The sequence below is a fragment of the Mastomys coucha genome, unplaced genomic scaffold (genome assembly GCF_008632895.1).
Source record: "Mastomys coucha isolate ucsf_1 unplaced genomic scaffold, UCSF_Mcou_1 pScaffold15, whole genome shotgun sequence".
Taxonomy (NCBI): domain Eukaryota; kingdom Metazoa; phylum Chordata; class Mammalia; order Rodentia; family Muridae; genus Mastomys; species Mastomys coucha.
In genome coordinates this window covers 52,769,292-52,789,585 of record NW_022196897.1, presented here as the reverse complement: position 1 = coordinate 52,789,585, position 20,294 = coordinate 52,769,292, and the positions used below count along the sequence as shown (strand labels likewise).

Here is a 20,294-nt window from a genome sequence, read left to right as displayed (position 1 = left end):
GTACTTGTCTATGGTGTCCGTGCACAGACTCAAAACAGAAAAGAAAGAAAGGTGAGACGGGATGGAGATAGCGAATGTTCTCATCAGTTGTTTGGAAGGGAACTGTTCTTGGCTTTCAGCCGCCTTTCTCTTTTGAAGCGAATTAAGGAAATTTCTCCTTTTAAACGAATAAGACTATTTCTGCATAAAGTAAGAGCAGGTAACCATTCACAGGGCTCTGCTAAATTTCAGACAGATAGGACCAGACAGATGGGACCAGAGAGTTACCTTGTCAAGGAATTGATAAACTATTGCTTTCCTCTTTAATTGGTTTCAAAGCCGTAGTTTTTAAAAGCATAGCCATCCAGGTGAGGCCCGGAAGGCTATTCCCACTTGTTTTTCATATAAACTGAAAACTCAGCTTCTGAGAAACGAGATAGACTTTCCACTGTGGATGAGGCTACTCTCAAATTGTAAAAGTTTTCTCCTTGTTTTGTCTTCATTCTCCTCGAGCCAGTCTTGTTGCCACCGTCAGACAGATGTCCTTTCCTCGTTAAGGAAACCATAGCAGCTCCAAGTAAGGGCTGGAAGCTTTTTCATTTCATGTTTCATTGAAAAGGGGTAGGAGAACATTTGGGGGGGGTCTGTAGCCATGCCATCTCAGGACTGTGAACAGTGAAGCCCAATCACAGGGAACAGATAGACAAAGTGCCTGCACCCCTGGAAACCTGGTTTACAGAAATGTGTCTAGTTAGATTCCACTGTCTGTCTGATAGCGTCTCAACCTGCTCACTGTGGAAATGATAGAGCCCAAAATGTTTACCTGACATGCCTACTTCAGACTAGGAAGGCAACTTGCTTTTTTTTTTTTTATTTTTTATTTTTAAAGATTTATTTATTTTATGTGTCTGAGTACACTGTAGCTGTCTTTGGACACACGTCAGAAGAGTGCATAGGATCCCATTACGGATGGTTGTGAGCCACCATGTGGTGGCTGGGAGTTGAACTCAGGACCTCTGGAAGAGCAGTCAGTGCTTTCAACCACTGAGCCATCTCTCCAGCCCCAGAACTTGCTTTTTTAAAAGGTCTCTTTGGCTAGGCACTTCTCCAGTAAGTCTACACCACTAGTGATAAATTGTTCCTTACACCCCGTGGATGAACCAGAAAATATGAACCCAAATGGAGCAGTGTCCTCTCCCAGACTGCATGTAAAAAAAGCTAAAATAAGCTGGTGTAATGACGGAACCTGAGAGGAAACACCTTCAATAAACTCAGCTGCAGTTTGAATTGCCATTCACAGTACACACAGTGTAAGCATTTTATGAATGCCCTTGAATTAGGGTTTCTTTCCCCTTGAATTATGTGTCTTTCCTTGCCAGTATTTTTTTCTTCAGGAAAAAAAAAATAGACCTTATTATACACAACATAACTGCTTCTTTCTGGGGTGGCATGTGACAGTTTTTCTTCAGATGCCTGAGCTGCCCATCCTTACCTGACATTTAATGCCTGCCAGGCTGCAGGTACATGTTTCTGGATCACAGAACACTCTGCAGTCACAGCCGCAGTCCTCCCGAGACAGGCGGATGGCCCGCAGCTCGTGCTTCTCTTCAACGTCTATCTTCTTCACCCCCGAGGCTCGCAACAGAGCTCTCCGCTTTTTTGTGGGCAGGGGTTGTAGGAAGAAGTATTCGTCTACTTCTGTGTTGTCTAAATCAATATCGTCATCGGAAATGTCATCCACGGTCAGAGTGCTAGCTTCCTCAGATTCTACAGTGCCGTTCTTAGTCATCTACGAACACAAGGAAGCAAACAAGGATGTCATTTGGGCAGAGTTCAAAATCTCCACTTCAGTGTTGCTGAGGATGAAGGAGATGAGCTGTCACGCACAGTGTCCCCGGGACTGCTGAAGTCAGAGGAAGGAGAAACAAAGGTGTCGAAATAAATGGCTTTTTAAATGCTCTGGTCACAGAAGAAGGTTAAATGCAACCCTTACTTACCCACTCAATGTCAGTGACTACAGAGACAGCTTGGGAGACCCATAGGGTAACCAGATCAGAGGTTACAGACACCCATGCCCGAGAGCCGTCTTTATACTCAGTTCACAGTGGCATCTCTGATGTCAGAGGAAATGTGCCCTGGATCAGAGGTGACCGCATCTTAGTGGGAGCCATGACCATCTTACTCAGCAAACATCATGTCCTTGAAATAATATGTGTGTCTTTCAGGCCCCTGAAAAGCTTTTAAATAGAGTTGCGTTGTGCTGCTGGGATCGTAAGCACAGTTCTTACCCAGAACAATCCAAGAAGGAGGGTGTGATAGAGGTAATCAGTCAGGTCAGCATGATCTTAGTAAGACAAAAACGTAGATTAATGCTAGCAAGGACTCATCAACCCACGACTGAGACAAACTGTACTCTCGAAGGAGTGCATGCAGACCTCCCTCTGTGCAAAGGCTCGCTTCCTGTGTAACAGCTCATGGGGACACTCACTCTTCCTACTCGTGATGACTGTGCCTATATATATTTCTTTTCTATATTAAACTCATCCAGCAGTCAGCCCTAAATATAGATTTCACTTGTTATTAAAACACTGATTGTTTCCTTCATACATTTTGAAAAAGTTTTCCCTGAACATGAACAAAATATTTTTGTGAGGAGCAGTTCAGTCATAAAGGCAAACACTTCATAAGAAAGAAATCAAGGATGTTCTAAATATAGAAGGTACTTTAATTATTTAATTTATTACCTTTTAAATTTCATTAATTATGGCTATTACTGTGCTTCGTGAACTTGACAATTCATCCATTAAGCAGTGAAAATACTCTAGAGATCTCAGACATGCTTTTATCTTTGTAGGAAAGAGTCCATTTCTGTCCATATTTAGAAAGAAATATTTACTACTGGACAATAGCCTTAAATTATCCCACTCTGAGTGTCCTGCAGAGAAAAATTAAAATTTGACTTTTACCCTCATGTAGGGAAATTTCCACAGAAGAAAGGACCAGCAATAAGTGCATACTAAGATATATTGCAAAGGGGCCCTGTGGTATATTTTCTAAAGCTACTTAGTTATGCTTTGTGACTATTTTAGAACTTGAGCCTGTGGTCTCAGAAAGGCCTTATTATTGGGCATGGTTTCTTAATATGATCCATTCTATATTTTCCCCTTGGCATTTGAATGAAAGTGTACATATGAGGATATGTCTGTATAGATACCCATGTATGTACACATGTGTGTGTAAGTGAGGGGTTGAGTTGGGTTATCTTAGTCTACTATTCTTTGTCTTAGTTTTGGGGGGGTCTCTTGCTGAATCTGGAGTTTCCTATTCAGTTATCCTGACTGAATAACATACCCCCAGGATCTGTTTGTTTTAGATTCCTGTCTCTACTTGCCATACCCAGCTCTTTCTGTGGGAGATGGATTTAAACTTAAGTCCTTAACACACAAGCACTTTCTGACTGGGCCTTCTGCCCAGCCTGTCATCCTGCTTAAACTGGGATGCCCAATATCACGAAGTTATATTGTTGTGGTTAGCATTTCTACTAATTCTCTCTTACTAGCAATCTCCATGTTTCCAGTTATAAAGATCTGATTCTCTAAGACATTCAAATACAAAAACCATCTAGCATACTATATCTTTACTGACTGAAGCTTCTTGACAATCAAAGTGTCCCCTTTCACTTCCCTCAATAGCACCCAGGTCTCTTTTAGCTAATCCCTGCCTGGTCTAATTGAATTGCAGCAAGCATCTGACTCCAGTACATGTAGATGTTCATTCTAGTACATTCTTTTCATGCTATTTATAATACATTACATTTCACTATACACTATACTCTAATGATGTTACTTTGATACATTGTCACAACAAAACCTATAGCTTAGATGACAAGTCACAGATTTCTCCCCCTGCCCCCCAAAAGAGGAGGAAGCAGCTATCATAAGAAATACAAAATCTAAAGCAAGAAAGTGAAGCCAAGGGTGGGAGCATCGGCCTGTAGTCTCAGCACTCTACAACTGAAAGACAAAGATGATGAATTTGAAGGCAACCTGGGCAATGTTGTGAAACAATTTTTACCACCAAGGAATAAGAAGTGAGATTTTTAGCAAGCATTTACAACCAAAGTAAAGTTGTTAGGGTAACAATCAATTGGCACCTAACAATTATGAAAAAAAATTAAATATCGTATGTCTGACTGAAGATTCAGTTTACTCTGACTATAAATGTTAGAGATAAATTCCAGTTCTTGTATAATTCATATTCTTCCATTACAAGTAATTTCATTTCAAAATAAAACATCAAGAATCAAAATTCCTTCCCACATAGCTATAATCTGTTTTCACTCTTGTTCAAGAGCTGTAGTTTTTTTTCCAAAATCACCTACAACATGGAGGTGATCTTATGAGGTTTGCCTCCCCTGCCTCCTCCCCGCCACCCCCTGCTCCCCCTGCAACTCTTCAAGATCATTTCTAATGAAGACTGGGGACAATATAGTTGAGCTTGGTCAGTTGGTCATGTGGCCCAGTTTCTGGTTTCTATGTTGCTTCTATCAGTTGCTTTTCCCTCTCATTTCTATGATGTAGTAACTCATGGGAAAGCACCATAAAAGAAGACGGGCTTACTGTTTGAGAGGGCACAGTCCACCATGGCAGGAGCACAGGAGTAGGAACCTGAGGCAGCCTTTCACTGCTGAGTAGGCCAGGAAGCCCAGAGCAGGTAACTCTCTTCCTCTCTCCCCTTTCTATTAATCCCATTAGACAGTGCCGCCTACATTTAGAGCAGGCCTTCTATCCTCAGTTAAATCTCTGTGGAAGCAATGTCTCAGATATGTGTCTCCTAGTGATTCTGAACCCAGTTCAGCTGACAGTGAAGATCAGCCATCATGGCTGCCTTTGAGGCATATTTCCTACCACGCACTGCAGTCTGTGCCCAACTGTTTTTAAGTCAAAGCTTCCACCTCCCAGTTTAAAAGCTCCTGGGAGCAATACAGGAGGAAGCCCAGAGGCTCCCTTCTCCCCCTCCCCAACTCCTATCTATTTGCTTCTAAGACCTGGTACAAAGATCCAGGGGCTCTGCCGGCATCACCTCTTACCCCTTTGCATGTGTTCCAGGGCAGGGCCTTCTTCCCGGGTAAGAACGTGCAGGTTCTACGAGACTTTTCTCCCATGACACGAGTGATGCTTCCAATGGTTTTTCCTACCTCAAAACAGAACCATTGAATTTCCAGACATTGCTTTTTACAAGGAGACTCCATATTTGATACACGAATGACTCTCAGACTCCCTGAGATCCCTCCAGTGCAGACTGAAAGGAGCCAATTCTCATGTCTGTACCTTATAGATTTAAAGGTTCTGGTGGTATCTAGTACAGGGCTGGGACAAATTAATATGCTCATTTGTTGATTAAATGGTTTTACTTTGGAATGCTTAATTTGAAAGTATTTGTTATTGGAGATGCTATTTTTAAACACAAAATAACTGTTCAGACACACGGCCTAAATAATAACAAGTGCTTTGAAACATACACTCACTTATGAGGTGGTTCAAAGCTACATAAAGCCTTCAGAATGGGAGAAAACTCTTAGCCACCTCCATGCATGACCAGACATTGAACCATTCCCAATTAAAATTATTCCGTTGACAAATCGGCATATTAACTGGTCAGTTCTCAAAAGGAGAAATACAAATGGGCAATAATTACATGAAAAAATTCAACATTTTTAGTGATTGAAAAATGAAAATTAAGAATACACTGATATTCCATTTCAACCTGGGTCAGAATATCATCAACAAATGACAACAAATGACATTCTAAGAAAGATTTCTGGAAAACAAAGTACTTATACTTTGCTCGTAGGAATACAAACTGGTGTAGCCATTATGGAAATAAGTATGAAAGTTCCTAACAAATACTATACAGAACTATCATATGATCCAGCAATTCCACTACTGGCAATAAACCTAAAGGAGCCCAAGTCAATATACCACAGGGATGGATCTTGTGAACCCATGTTTGTTACTGCATGTCACAGCTAAGCTATGGACTAGTCAAACATCCATTAACACAGGACTAGATAAAATATGATACATATTCCAATGGAGTTATTACTTAATTTTAAGGAAGTATGAAATTGAGTCAGTTTTAGGAAATTAGATAAAACTAGAGATCATCATGTCAAGTTAAAGGAAAATAGATTCAGAAAAACAAATATTTTTATATGTAAAATCTACAACTAATATATATATTTAAATATATCATGTGTGAATTATTATTTATAGATGTTGTCACATATGTCTATAGGAACTAAAAAGACAAGTGGGAGAAATAAGATGTACTGGGAGAAAGACAAACATAGCCTCTCTTCTCTCATATGCAGAATCTGTCTATTTATCTGTATGTATGTATATATGTATGTGCATCCACCCACCAGTCTGTTCATCCGTCCATCTGTCCATCCATCCATCCATCCATCCATCCATCCATCCATCCATCCATCCTATCATCTAACACTGTCAATGAATGACACAAATGCAGAATAAGGATTTTTTTTTTTTAAGGAATGAAGGACATCAGAAGGTACCACAGTGAGGGGTACATAAACACAGTTCAATGATATACATGTATGAAAATGTCATGGTGAAACCCATTATTTTTACACTAACTGACAATAAGTCATTTTTTAAAAAGCCAGGCATGGTGGAACACATAATTTCAGTATCTGGGAAGTAATGGCAAGAGGGTTATAAGTTTGAGGTCAACCCCAGACACATATAAAAATCTTGATTCAAAAGACCAAGGATGTACCTTGGTGCCAAAGCATTTGACTAGCCACACACACACACACACACACACATACACACACACACAAAGTTGTAAGTACTATCGAATCCTGGTCTTTAATTCTGCTCTGTTTTACATGTGGAAGAAAGAGAGATTAGAAGTAGAAGTGAAAGAGTTGTAGAAACAGTTGTGAGGCAATAGTAGTAAGTTAAATCTGTGTATCGGAAGCTATTCTAGTGTATTTTATTTGCATTAGTGCTATTAGCATCACAGACTCATAAAATAGATACCATTATGAGAAAATGCAGGCACTAGAATGATAGTTCATCCAAGATCACAAGGGCTCTAGGTCATTATCTAAATAATCTAATTACATAAAGCTTGTACCACCTACAGCCATGGCACATAGACACACATTTCACATAATTAATATTTTCGGGACTTAGTCACTGGGTGTTTGGGCACATAACCCAATCATGATAGTTTGGACTAAACAGATAAGGAATCTAATAATTCTAACTCCATTCAGAATGATTTCTGAGCTGGGGTTAACACAGAACACTTGAGAACTCATAGTAGACACGTGTAGGAGGGGGTTGGCAAAAGAACACTGTCAGAAGGAAGCTTAAATCTGAATTTGGACCAGCCATCAGACTAACAGTGGACTCAGAAGTTTCTCCCTGAGCAATAGTGGTTTCAAAAGTCTGATATTGACCAGAACACAGCACATTCATTATCCTGCATGTTATCCAGGTGATTGGCCTCATGGGATCTCTCCCAGTCTTGGTCCTTAAGCAATGAAAAATGGAGGGAAAAAATGGAAATAAAGGCTAGCCCTCCAAAGTGAGGCTTCTCTCTTTCCCCTGTCTTAGCTGATTAGCGCTTGATTTGTGATTTGATTCTGTTATTTTGATCTCATAGTTTTTTCTTCTTTTTCTATGCATTTGTCTATTTCATACTGTCTGGTCTGTAAAATGTAGTCCTGAGCTGCATCATTGAAAACTCTGGGCGTGGAACTTTACTCTTGAGCATCCGTATAAACCCATTTAGACTCATTGTCTAAAAGTGCTATAACCTACCATAGAACGATAGAATCCAAGCATTTCAATTCTGGAAATTTGGATATACTGTAAGTATTAGTAAGGCATTTCAGAAGTTTGTTTTGCACATCTAGATACAGCAGAGACACAAGACAGGATAGTGTGAGAATCAGAGGGTGATTCTGTAGTCTTTGAGATGAACACAGGATGCCCCCGCCTAAAAGTGACATTCCACTTTTTGTTTTCATTTTAATTTTTGACTTAATTTGTTTCCCTATAAATTAATTTTATTATTAATAATTATATACATGTACATAATAGGTTTTGAAAAACAATTCATGGCCATTTTCCTCCACTCCCAGTTTCCTCTCTGTCTCCCCCACTACTTTCCCTCCTAACTTCATGAAATTCTGCCATCTTTTTCTTTTAGACCCACTAAGCCCATTTCCTGCTGCATGTACATGCATGGGTGTAGGACCATCTCCTGAACCATGAATAACCTTGAATCAATTTTACTTCAGTCCAAAGTAGATAAATTCTACTGTCAATACATTTCATGATCTAGAAATGATGATATAGATAAATGCATACAAATTAAAGAAAAATATAAGGTAAGGGAAAAACCATCATATCAAATTACAAGTCAATTACTCCTCAGTTCTGAGGCAGTCAAGACAGGAAAAAGGCTCCACTTTGAAAGATTAACATTAATTTCCATTTTATTTAATTGTTTATGGAACAAGAAATGAATGGATTCTATGAGTCCAATAATCTGGATAATGGATAGCCTAATGAATGCACTGTGTTCTAGAAAGAACAAGGTTAAAATTTTGGGTGTCATTAAGTATAGCAAACAACCAATTCAATGTAAAATGGCTTTCATGAGGAAAAATCAATGAACTCAGATGTTAAGCAAAATTGAAAATAAGGTTGCTTAAGTAAAGCACTTAAGGCTCATCTAGTAATGAAATGCTCTGGTCCTTACAAAATTACTAACACATATAAAGATTAGAGTGGGACTATGACGGAAAAACCACTGTATTCTAGGAGCACCAACTGCCATGCATCCCAGCAAGGATTCTGCTTCTGAGAGTGACCTGGGCCGCTGCATGTTCAGCATCAAGTTCTGAGTTCCATCATTATCTCAGTTCATGTGAAAGCAGAAGAATGTCCTTCACATTTGGGAAGACCAGGGTGTACAAAAGGTCATCTATACAAATCTTGCTGAATAACAAATAGCTGATGTTACTCACAATCAAATTTGGGGTTTACTTGATCCCAAAGTCATTTCCAAATAGTCAAGACTAGTTAAGAGTGAAAATTCTTTAAAATGATGGTAGAAAACATTTATGGACAGTTATTTTTTTTTAAAAAAAAAGCAGCAAAAAAAAAAAGCAAACAATAAAAACAAAATAAACAAGCAGGCAAACACAACATCATAGGATAACAGTTATGATTGGAGAGTTGACGTCTGTACAAGAGTGTGCCAAAGACAAAATCTGGTACAGACTTCCTTCAGTTTAGCTCCTTTGAACATACAGGATAGGATTCAGTCCCAGGGAACAGATAATAAAAGAAAACAGAGCACTTGGGAGGGGGGTGCCTTAATTTTGTTGGAAATACTGTTAGGAGAAACTGGCCAATGTTGAGTGACTTATGTGGGAGGCTTGATTTTTCTCAACTTTGTCATTTATTCTGGATAGCATCTAATGAACATAGTAGCATTTTCCCTAATTCACAGTAACATCATACCACATTAGTTTTACTGGCTAATTTCACCTATTGTACTGTGTACACACTATGAGCAAAGCCTCTGTTTGTCCTGCTTCCCATTCTATTTCTGGCACCTTAGTAATGCTAAGTTGCATATAATTGGTTAATAAATTGGTTTTAGTAAATGAATAGATCCTCTTAACAACTATGCAATGCTACCAGTTCCTACAGTAGGTATGGGGCTTTAGAATGGAGGGAGAGTAGTCTGCCTTCTAAGGACTCCTGAGTCTGCTGGGGAAAAGGATGTAATAAACGTGACACAGTGTAGTAAGTACACAAATATATGTATATATAGTATATATGATATATTAATATGTAATATTACATATTCAATATAACTATAAATATATGTGTGCATCTATATTAGATATAAATATATTTATATTTTATTTATTATTTATACTATATAAATATATAATTATATAAATTATAAAGGTATGAAAGATAATTATTTATCATAATTTATATGTATCTATACACATTTATACATATATATACACACATACTGTAGAAGTAAGAGGAAGAAGATAGTAAAACGTGAAGGGAAGGCAAGGTACCAGGATAAAAGCATAATTATTTATTTCCTTTTCTGATTTCATAGTATCTTAGAAGAAAATGATCTTTAAATCAGAAATGGGAGAACAGACCTATAGGAAGAATTTATAGCAAAGATGAGGGAGGAGCAGCGTAGAAGAGCTCCCGGCTGCTTCGTGTGAGAATCCTCGGGCCCAGACGACTTGTGCTTCACAATAATGAAAAAGTGTAAGTTATGATTGCTCGTTGTAACATCTGTGAGGCATCGTGGGGAAAGAAATTAAATGACGATCAAAATGGGAATGAATTGTTTTTTAAAAATGCTAATTCTGGAAAACAATATTCTAAAAAGAATGATTAAACAGATGGTCTCCATAAAGGGGATAAATGAGAGCTGTGCATACTAAGCTACTGACGGGGTTCATGAGAGAGAAAACTAATCATTGTTCAGGTGAACTCTATGCTGAACCCCAATATAGGAGAGCTAAACGTGAGGTGTAGAAGCCTGGGTCTTCAGCTCTGCTGGACCCTGTCCCCATAACCCACACAGCACAGCTGGAAAGCCTAATGCTATTGTCTTGAGAATTTGTTTTCTTGTATAAGCCTAAGAACTCATTTTGAGGCTCTGAGAAGACTCCATAAACATTCTTCACATGAAACAATAGTATATTAATTAACGAGGGTGGTTGTATAAAGAAAACGCGGCTTCTTTGCACTACCTGTGTGTCCGGGAAGGAGACTTACATCACATATCCATCAGGGACAGGGGGTCTTTACTGGCAAAGATTCCTGGTCAAGGTCATGGCGAGGTGATGCATGTGCCACTCCCTCATTCCTCTTAAGGATCACTGCTTTGACAAGAATTTCTCAAACTTAGCTCTGCCTTGTAAAAGAGTTGTAAAATAAAACCCTGGGTAAGAACAACACGATTGCTTGTTAAAATACAACCAAACCTTACATCTATCATTAAAGAGAGTTCTGCACCTGGAGACACTAAAGCGTCTTATGTATATCATGAAGCGTATTTGGTCTTAATGGGAGGTTTGCTTGCTTGCTTAGTTCTTCTTTTACTTGCTTCTTTGGTCCACTTACTTACTAGCCAAACCGATCAAGATTCCAAAGCTATTGTAATCTTCATGTGTGCCTACAGAGAGAACACACTTTAGTTGCAAGCAGACAATGTAATAACATTTCTGCACACTGGGAAGGTCTATACACTGGTGCCTCTGTAGGACTAGATGAAGTAGCATGAGGTGGATACTAGTGAACAATATTGTATTGAGGTGGGGAATCCAGGGCAACAAGATCCCTATGCCAGCAGACTCAGTGGGAAGAACTGGGAGTGTTGAACAGTACAGAACAGAAATATATAGAAACTATAAACTATGCTCAGATATGTGCCTGTCTACAAGCACTGCTTTAAAGCACTTGGAGTTCTGAGAATCAATATATTTTGTATTCCAGTGCTAGTATGGGGTAAAAGGTATGAAATACGGTAGCAGGTTTCTCTGTGGAAGATGGACCTCTCTGTTAAAGCTGTTTTTAAGAAAACCCACTATTTTAACAAAGACATGCATTCTGGGTAATCAGACAGGGGTAATCTAGGCTACTGGGTACAAGATATATTTTGTATGAAAGACTTCCTAGGATGACCTAGTTTATAAGGTCTTTGGCAAACTGAAGAAAACCATTCATAACACTTTGATTCTTCGTCAATTTTATGTTATATCTCTTCAGTTTATTAGCTATGACCTTCACGTGGCAAATTAAAACCATTTTAATTACTTCAGCCAGAATGTAAGCAACATAATGAAGCCTTCTAGCTCAATAAAGTAAATCATCTGATATCATTAAGAAGTCTTCAGAATCCATAGCACCACAAAAGTCACCAGAAATGACAAAATCAACATATAAAATTTATCTTTTTTAAAAAATTTGTCCTTCTTGTGGCGTAGAGAAATATTGCCTCTTTCAGGGGCAAATAATAAGCAGGGTGCATCCAACAGCATGCCGGGAAACACTTAAGCAACTGACACTATAAAAACGCAGTTATCACTGCTCACGTTTGACAAGGTCTGGGGCTCAAATATTCCCTTCCTAGCTAATTTCAAGAAACTATGGGGAAGAATGAAAATACAATTCATTCCAGTATGAAGCATCACCGGGCACACCCCACATTAAATTAGGAGAATTTATGCAGAATTTTTCCTGGATTAAAAAAGTAATATTTCTTGTACAGGAAGAATGTAAAAATTTGATTACATATGCTTAATTGTTCCCTGCCAACTAAAATACTGAAATAATCTGAAAGAACACATTCTTAAGTTCATATATACCTAGGGCAGGGGCCCACTATACCAGCCTCCATCATTTTAGTTAGGTACATTTTCTCTGTACTTGTCAAAAAGAAGTTTTCCATTTGGTGCTGAAGCTTGCCTCTATTTAAGATGCATTTTTAGAAGCTTTGCTACTTAGTATATTCTGGAGCCATCTCTACAGAGTCTCTACCACAGAAGTTCTGAACAGTAATTAGCTTTCAGCAATACCATGACCAACAAGATAAGACAGATCTAAAAACGAATTGCAACATAAGGAAGAAAATTAAAACCACATCTAAAAATGTTGAAACTGTGGGTTTGAGAGATAATTCATCCATCTCTCCCAAGTGCCTAATCCCATGCATTGCCAAGGACATGTAAGTTCTTTCTTTATCTGGATAATGAACCCAAGACTTTTGAAGAGGTGCAGTGAGCTGGGCTGGAGGTGAAGCGGAGAATTGGAATATTGCATGAGAGATTCTCTAAATAACGGCAGTACTCAACAATCTGAGATTTGGGGTGAAAACAATCCAGATAGATTCTTTCTAGAGGACCCATCATCAAAAGCCTTCAGTTTGCATAGAAGAACTAGTAAGCAAGCACCACTCATGAATATTCAATGAAGAAACCAAGAGGAGCTTATAATCCCAGAGAGCAGCTAGTGATGGTGACCAGAAGTGAAGAACAGAGCTTTGATCCCAGGAAGGAAAGGGTGATTTGGACTGTAGAAACACTGGCAAGGAACTGCAAGTCACATCTGCAGAAGCGACAAGCAATTTCTCTCAACAATGCAGTAGAGTCCTCAAGGGTGAAACTGGAGGTGACTGGGACACCAGCCCTCTGTGGTACCCGAAAACAGCTGCTGGATACATTCCCCCAGGAGCAAGAGAGATAGGAATAAAGGGCAATGTAATTGTTCGAGAGTGTGGTGCCGATTATTAAATCTAAGCATTTAATTTGCAAAAGAGGATAGTATTACGATGACTACATTGATTACCATGAAGTGTGTGACATCTGAATGGGCTTGACAGGAAAAACGGAACTGTACTCTGTAATTTAGAAACCTAAAGCTACTTATTTCTTCTAGGAACATGCATTTTATTCAATTAGTTTTCTCCATTACTTATTTATAGTCAATGTGTGAAACAACCTCGATGCCAACAAACACGATGCACTTGAAACTCTCTAATAAAATCGGATTTGTTCTACAAATCTTAAGTGTCTGAATCTACACAATTTCTTAAGATCCGTGTAACTCACAACTCAGGAAATGAATTACCAAATTAGAAGCAATTTTATAGTCAGGCCTAAATGTCTATTCTTGACTTAATTCCAAACTGTTTATTACAAGGAAACTTCTAGAACCATGTATAAATTGTTCTTCTGTTTGGAACTCAGCAAATTCCCCAAGAAATTCAGAAGCATTGTGTGTGAGGATTTTATAGCTGCTGTATAAAGCCCATGTCTTTTCAAGTAGGTAAAGTGTAAGTTCAGTGAGCCCCCAGGCCTTCATGATGAGGACTTGGTGAAAGGCCAATGTATCAGTCAGGCTGCTCTGTGTAACGTCACAAGGAGTTTACTGACACTCCCAGAAAACCATCTTAGGAAAAACCCATTTCTCTCTCTCTTCCTCTCCCTTCCCTACCTGAGTCTCAACAAGGTTTTACTAATAGCCCTATCCCATTTTGAGCCGACAATCTTGCTGCTTCTGCTTCGGGAGTGCTAAGAATACAGCACTGTATGTGTCACCATGCCCAGCAGCAAAGCTTGTCCTCACCAGTCCTTTCTTTCCTCATTGGACGGCCCCTTCTGTACTGAGGTTTTTCTGTTGCCCACCATCCAAAGCCATGGAATCAACTTTGTGACATTTCCTTCACAGAGGAAATTATGCGTGGAAACAAATATGTTACAAGAAAAATTCCTAGTATTGGTGAAATTTTGGGCACGACTATCATTTTATGCTAGTTAACGTGGGATTTGGGATAACGGAATCTTAGACAAGGATAATTCGTGGTATTTTTCTTTAAAATCATGAAAATGAATGCTAGAAGAACTGCCATGAAAACACGCAGGCTTTCCACCACATATTTTAGAACACTGGTAGGTCCACCCGGCTGTGAGTTGTTCCCTTCATGGTACACGTGCTTCTGAGTACACATACTGAATCAGGAGAGGGTAAGTTCAGATCACTGCAGAATCCCTTAACTCTTAGCTTCCTGGTCATTTGGAAGAGGGAATGATAACCAAATGCATTCCATTTGCAACCTCACAAAAGGGAAGGTTGCATGCTTTCACATCCGAACTGAACTGCGTGCTTTCATATGAGAAGGAAACCCTAGGAGGCTGTCACCCGCTGAGATGACTGCTTACCCATCCCTAAGCATGATTTTACTAACGAGCCACCAGCAGTGCTTCTTTTATTGCTTTCTTTCCTGTTCTGCTTGTTAGAAGAGAGCATGGAAAGAGGAGGAAGAACTGCAACGCGAAAGTGGCTTACTTCCTCTTCAAAGAGTCATACATACAATCACCATTGTAAACCTTTTGGTTCTCATGTATTGACTTTACAGTCTCTCAGCTGTTAGAATCCACTGCATACACCACCAGACCCTGGAAGAGGATAGAGTGTCCTTCCTAGTTCCTAGATGGGGTAATCAATTTAATAAGAAGGACAAAAATCATAACTATCAGTTTTCTAGGAAGTGAGGTAGCTCTTTGTGGCCTACGTGATCCTTTTATCTCAGCTATGTCCCAGTGATTTTATTCCATTGGCTCGTTGTGAGGATTAAATTCAATCACATGTACAAAAGGCTTAGCAAATAAGAAATCTGATTGGCGGCCACTACCATTGATTCAGTAATACTTGAACTTGGAGAATAATGTCACCTTTGGCGCTAGCAGTGGAGTTAGTTTGCAGGGAAAGACTGGAGTTCAGAAGCAAACTTAATAATCATTGCTAAAATAAGTACTTGGAAATCAGTTAGAAAATCAAAACCAGCCAAGGTAAGGAACTTACAATGAAACTTGCCAAACATGTTAGGAAAGGAAGTGTGACATCCTCAAACTGGGGTGTGTGCGGCTCAGTTTCACTGTCTTTTCACACAATGGAGAATAGGCATATAAACAAACAGCCGGATATAAAAAAGAAGAGATTTTGAAGCATAGGCCATCCCTCTGCTTTCATTAACTGAAGGTAAGAGTGGGTGACAGATTCTTATGGTATTTCTGGACCTAAATGATTAGGTTTGTCAGGACTATTCCCAAAATGTTTTCATTAGATATCAATGGGAGGATGTTCTTATACATGAATAGGTGAGAAATCCATGCTTCCAGTCTGCCAAAGGTATTTTCTAGATTTTGTTTTCTCCAACTTAGATACTGTCCCCACACTTCTTGACAACATAAACATCTTCCAACTCATGTCTGAGAAGACCTCACCATCTATTTACAACTTCTTTCTCTACTTTTTTTGTCTTTCCACATCATAGAAAGCCAGCAATAGTGTGTCACCTACAGCCATCCATCTGCATGCAAGCCAGATATCTGTTTCCAACTGTCCCTCTGTAAATCCAGTTCATCGCCCAGGCCTGCCTATCTGCGCTCCTCAGTCCCTGTCTTGAATGCCTATTTCTCACTGTTATGTTCGGTCCAGTCTATCCTCCCTTCACCTCTCTCCAGGCTAGCTCTAATAGGTGCTTCACTGATGGGTCTGACTGTACACTTCTGCTCTCTTAGCATGGCCTTTTCCACCCTCATACTATTCTCACATGATTCCATGATTGTCATAATACATTACAACTCCAGCCTGTGGTAACTTATGGTAACTTTTGATTCCCTGAGGACAAAGAGGGACAGACACTTTATTGTGGTTCCATAGTATCCTATGTAACTCACCTGCCTCAGGCCCAGCCAGGTCACACCCCTGAGCACCCTCTGTGCCTAGTTCCTAGTTCACATCTTCTTCTCACTTCTTCCAGGAGTATTTCTTGACTTCCTGACCACATCTGTTTCCCATCAAAGACTTTTAAAACACCTTACAACTTTCCTTCATAGCCCCAAATGAAATTTTGATTCAATTTCCTTTGACCGATTGATTGATATTCTCCGTTCCTACTGAAGTGTGAGCTCTCATAGACAGGAAGCACATTTATTTCTAGTTTCCTGCTAGGCCCAGTCTAAGCACACTCATACAGGTGGTGTATGATATAGCAATATCTATAAGTAAATTTGTGGTAATGGATGAATAAATAATATCAGATAAGCGTCCCATGGAAAGAGTACAGCTTTATAAAAAGAAGAAAGAAAGAAACAGAAATAGAAGAAGAGGAATCTGTGGGCAGCTTGACTGTCAGGGAAAATAGAATAAATAAATAAATAAATAAATAAATAAATAAATAAATAAATGACTCAAAATGGTTGGCTCAGATGCTCTCAGAACATGAGATTTTGCAAAAAGCGAACAAATGTTGCACCTTTAGTTTTAGAGAGTTGAGCTTCTCCTCCCTGAGGTGTTCCCTCAGCATCTCCCGGTGCAGCCGCTCCTGCTCTCTTGCGAACTCGCCCAGGGTGTACTGGCGCACACTGTTGTGACGGCTGGACATCCCCAGAGTGCTGCCACCCTGGCTGGGCACACTAGTGAAGCCCTGCCTCCGGGTGAAGTAGTACACGGTGACACAACTGAAGTGCACATTCTTCGTCCTCAGCCGTTTCTCCCTTTTGAGGATGGAGGAAGCTGGAAGAGAAAGAAGCCGGTCAGCGAAGCCCAGGGCAACAGCTCCCAGATGAGGCCAAGAACGCCCCGAATTCTGAGTCTGTTGAGGATCAGAATGTTTGAAGCCTTGCAGGCTTGAAAAATACTGACTCTCAGAGTTGGCAAAAAGGCCTTTTAATTTCCTTTCTTACATTTTCTTTTCTAGGCATAGTAGAGTGTATTTCAAATGTTTTTGTAATTGCTTTCGAAGGAAACTTCTGGAGAGTTGCCAATTGTTTTTGGAATTGGGCGGCAGAATCTTACTGCTCATTTCCTTGACTCCCCTGAGGTTCGGTTTTTCTGGATTCATACAGATGATATTATACTGTGCTCAGAAAAGCTACAACATGGAACCCTCCATATCGTGGGTATTCTTTTTAAGAATATGATTTTAAAAAACTAGCAAAATAAATGAAAGGAATAAGTCCTAATATTCTCCAACACAGAAAAGTGGCTATAGGGCATAAAAAATCCTTTAATATTTTATAAAGAATAAGAAGAGAGGCACTGAAGGATACCAGGACAAAGAGATGACAAATGTTTATGAAAATGCCAATTATAGTCAACTGATAATTGTACATCATATCAATATATGTATTAAAAGAATTGGCTTGCTCTGTGGATATGTACAGTTGTCACCTGTCAATAGAAATGTATTGCTCATAATTCTGAAAAGATAAAATAATCCAAAATAATTTAAAAAATCCATCCATGTAAAATAGCTTATTGGCACTACTAAAAAATATTTTAACAACTTAAATCTAACATAGCTCTCATTAGGTAAAACAGTATCTCTCCCCTTTGAATAACATTATAGACTGTTGTTAATTGCAAAATTAAGATAACTAAAAATGTTATAGAATATTTCATGACTAGTTCCTCTTCATATTATTTTTTAATTAATAAACTTGTATGTTTTTGTATACTACACCATGGAATTTCTAAATCAAGCTAATTAATATTTCATGTGTTGATGATAATAGCATTATTATTAGTTGTGGGGATAAAAGAATAGCCTGATTATTGAGGAGAGTTTGTGTACATCTAAGACTGAGCAAAAGAGTTCTATGTGTTATCAACAGGATCTCTTGAAGTTGGTCAACAGGATGGGCTATCTGATTGAGTCTCTTTATTTTGTAGTAGAAAAAGTCTAGACTTGGGAGTCCAAATGATTTTGTTTAATATAACTGGTGTCCAAATTAAACTTACATGTAAAAGTCCAAATTTTACATCATATAATAAATTATCTTATGACTGACAAAAGAAAGACATCACTTAAGAAAGAAATGCATTCATCCTGTTGGAGGTCTGAAGCCTATGGCCTCCACACTCTCAGATGTGCTGAAGCCCTTCAGAGTACAACTTGTTTGGAAGTAGGAGTCTTACAGATATAGTCAGACTAAAATGAGATCACTAGTCACCTTAATCCAATAGGATAGGTGGCCTTACAAAAAGGTAAAATCTGGGCACAGACTTAGAAAGAAGGGAGAGAATGTGGAGAGTCACAGGAAGGAATGCCATAGGAAGGTAGATGCACACACTGAGTTCAAACAACCAAGGATGCCACTACCAGTATTTGAGGAAGAATGTTTCTCTGTGAACTGTAGAGGGACCATGACACAGCCAACATCTAGGCCTCCAGAATTATGATGTGGATCTCAGCCACTCTGTTCATGGTGAGTTTGTATGGAAGCTCCAGGAAAGCAGGAATACCCATAAATAATAGATAGGGACGGAGAAGGCCTCAGTACACACTTACAGGATGGCTGCGAGGATGGAACTCATTTCCTGGGTTTATGTCTATAACGAACACCAATAGAGGGCCTACTATGTACCAGCACTTTCTAGATAAGATGTACCTGTTTAAAAACCTGGACCACAATGCTTCCCTGGCTGGAACTCAGAATGAAGACTCTCCAGCAAGAGAATGACATTATTGTGGAAATTCAACTTTCCTACCTACACTCTTTTCTTTAAAAAAAAAAAAAGAAAGAAAGAAAGAAAAGAAAAAAGAAGTGCCTTTCATTGATGTTGAGGACACTCTTTTGTCAGGCCTGGTGGCAAGCTCCTTTTACCCTCTGAGTTCCTTTCCATTTCTATTATTTTAGCTTCTCAGAAGAGATTTGCAGAAAGTAAACTGCTTTCACACATGTATATTATTTAAATACTTATTTGCATTTCCTTATAAATGACTTAGTGCAACATCCTTAATTCCTGGCATCAGAGACAGTTTTTAACTTTGGTTTGAAGATGCTGCTCTGCTTCATACCTGTGAGCTTAAATCATCTCAAACCTGAGAGGACCGTGTCAAGATGTAAGAGACACGCAGAAAAAGAAAAATTCTGCCAACAGACTGGAAGTCCTCATGTGTCACTGACTGACTGGCAGGTGAGGCAGGACCCTCTGGAGTTTAGTGGGAAACCTTCCACCCTTTTGATCTGGCTATCATTAAAACAATACCCTTAAGACATTATCGTTCAGAGCCATAACTGTAGAGACCGGGGAAAGAGTTTAATAGACTCACATAGGATTATTATCATAAATACCTCTGACAATTTGTAGCTCATATTTTTGGAAAATCAGTGGCTCCCAGGACAAATTATATTTAACAATGTATTTCATTTTAAGAAATTTTCATCCATTTGGATGTACCTATTATGTTACCTCCTTCCCAAAACTAATTTAAGTACCCTGTTTTGACAAGTTTTGAGGCTCACAACGTGGGAGAAGGGAGACCCTTTTCAGCTGTGTCCTGAGTAGGGCTAATATCGTAAAAGTACATTATGAATATTGCTTCCTACTGTACGCTAGGGGTTACAATGCACACATTGTGCTGATGATGGCTTTCATATCATAAATAGCATTGTAAAGACAATGATTTAAAAGCTGATGAAGTCAACACATTGAAATACTCTAAATTTAATCTAATGGATAATTCTGTGGGTTTCTAGAACTTTAGAAGACATCAAGGACCCTCTTTTGGTGATTTAAATCAGAGCCTTGGTATGGGCCATTAGGACATTAGGAGGCATCATGGGCCTTCAAGCTTACTATAACTAACTTCACTACAATAAGAGAGAGAGAGAGAGAGAGAGAGAGAGAGAGAGAGAGAGAGAGAGAGAGAGA

At 39.0% G+C, this 20,294-nt stretch overlaps 1 protein-coding gene across 5 annotated transcripts in view; it reads right to left on the bottom strand.

Moving 5' to 3' along the window:
* Positions 1 to 20,294, bottom strand: part of Csrnp3 (cysteine and serine rich nuclear protein 3) — a 196,284-nt gene that overhangs the window by 10,772 nt on the left and 165,218 nt on the right. For all 5 annotated transcript variants that reach the window (XM_031370475.1, XM_031370476.1, XM_031370474.1 and 2 more), the window contains 2 exons: positions 16,891 to 17,150; positions 1,472 to 1,768 (listed from right to left, as the gene is read on the bottom strand). In XM_031370475.1, the coding sequence (XP_031226335.1) occupies positions 1,472 to 1,768; positions 16,891 to 17,150 (557 nt within the window). The remainder of the gene's footprint in view (positions 1 to 1,471; positions 1,769 to 16,890; positions 17,151 to 20,294) is intronic.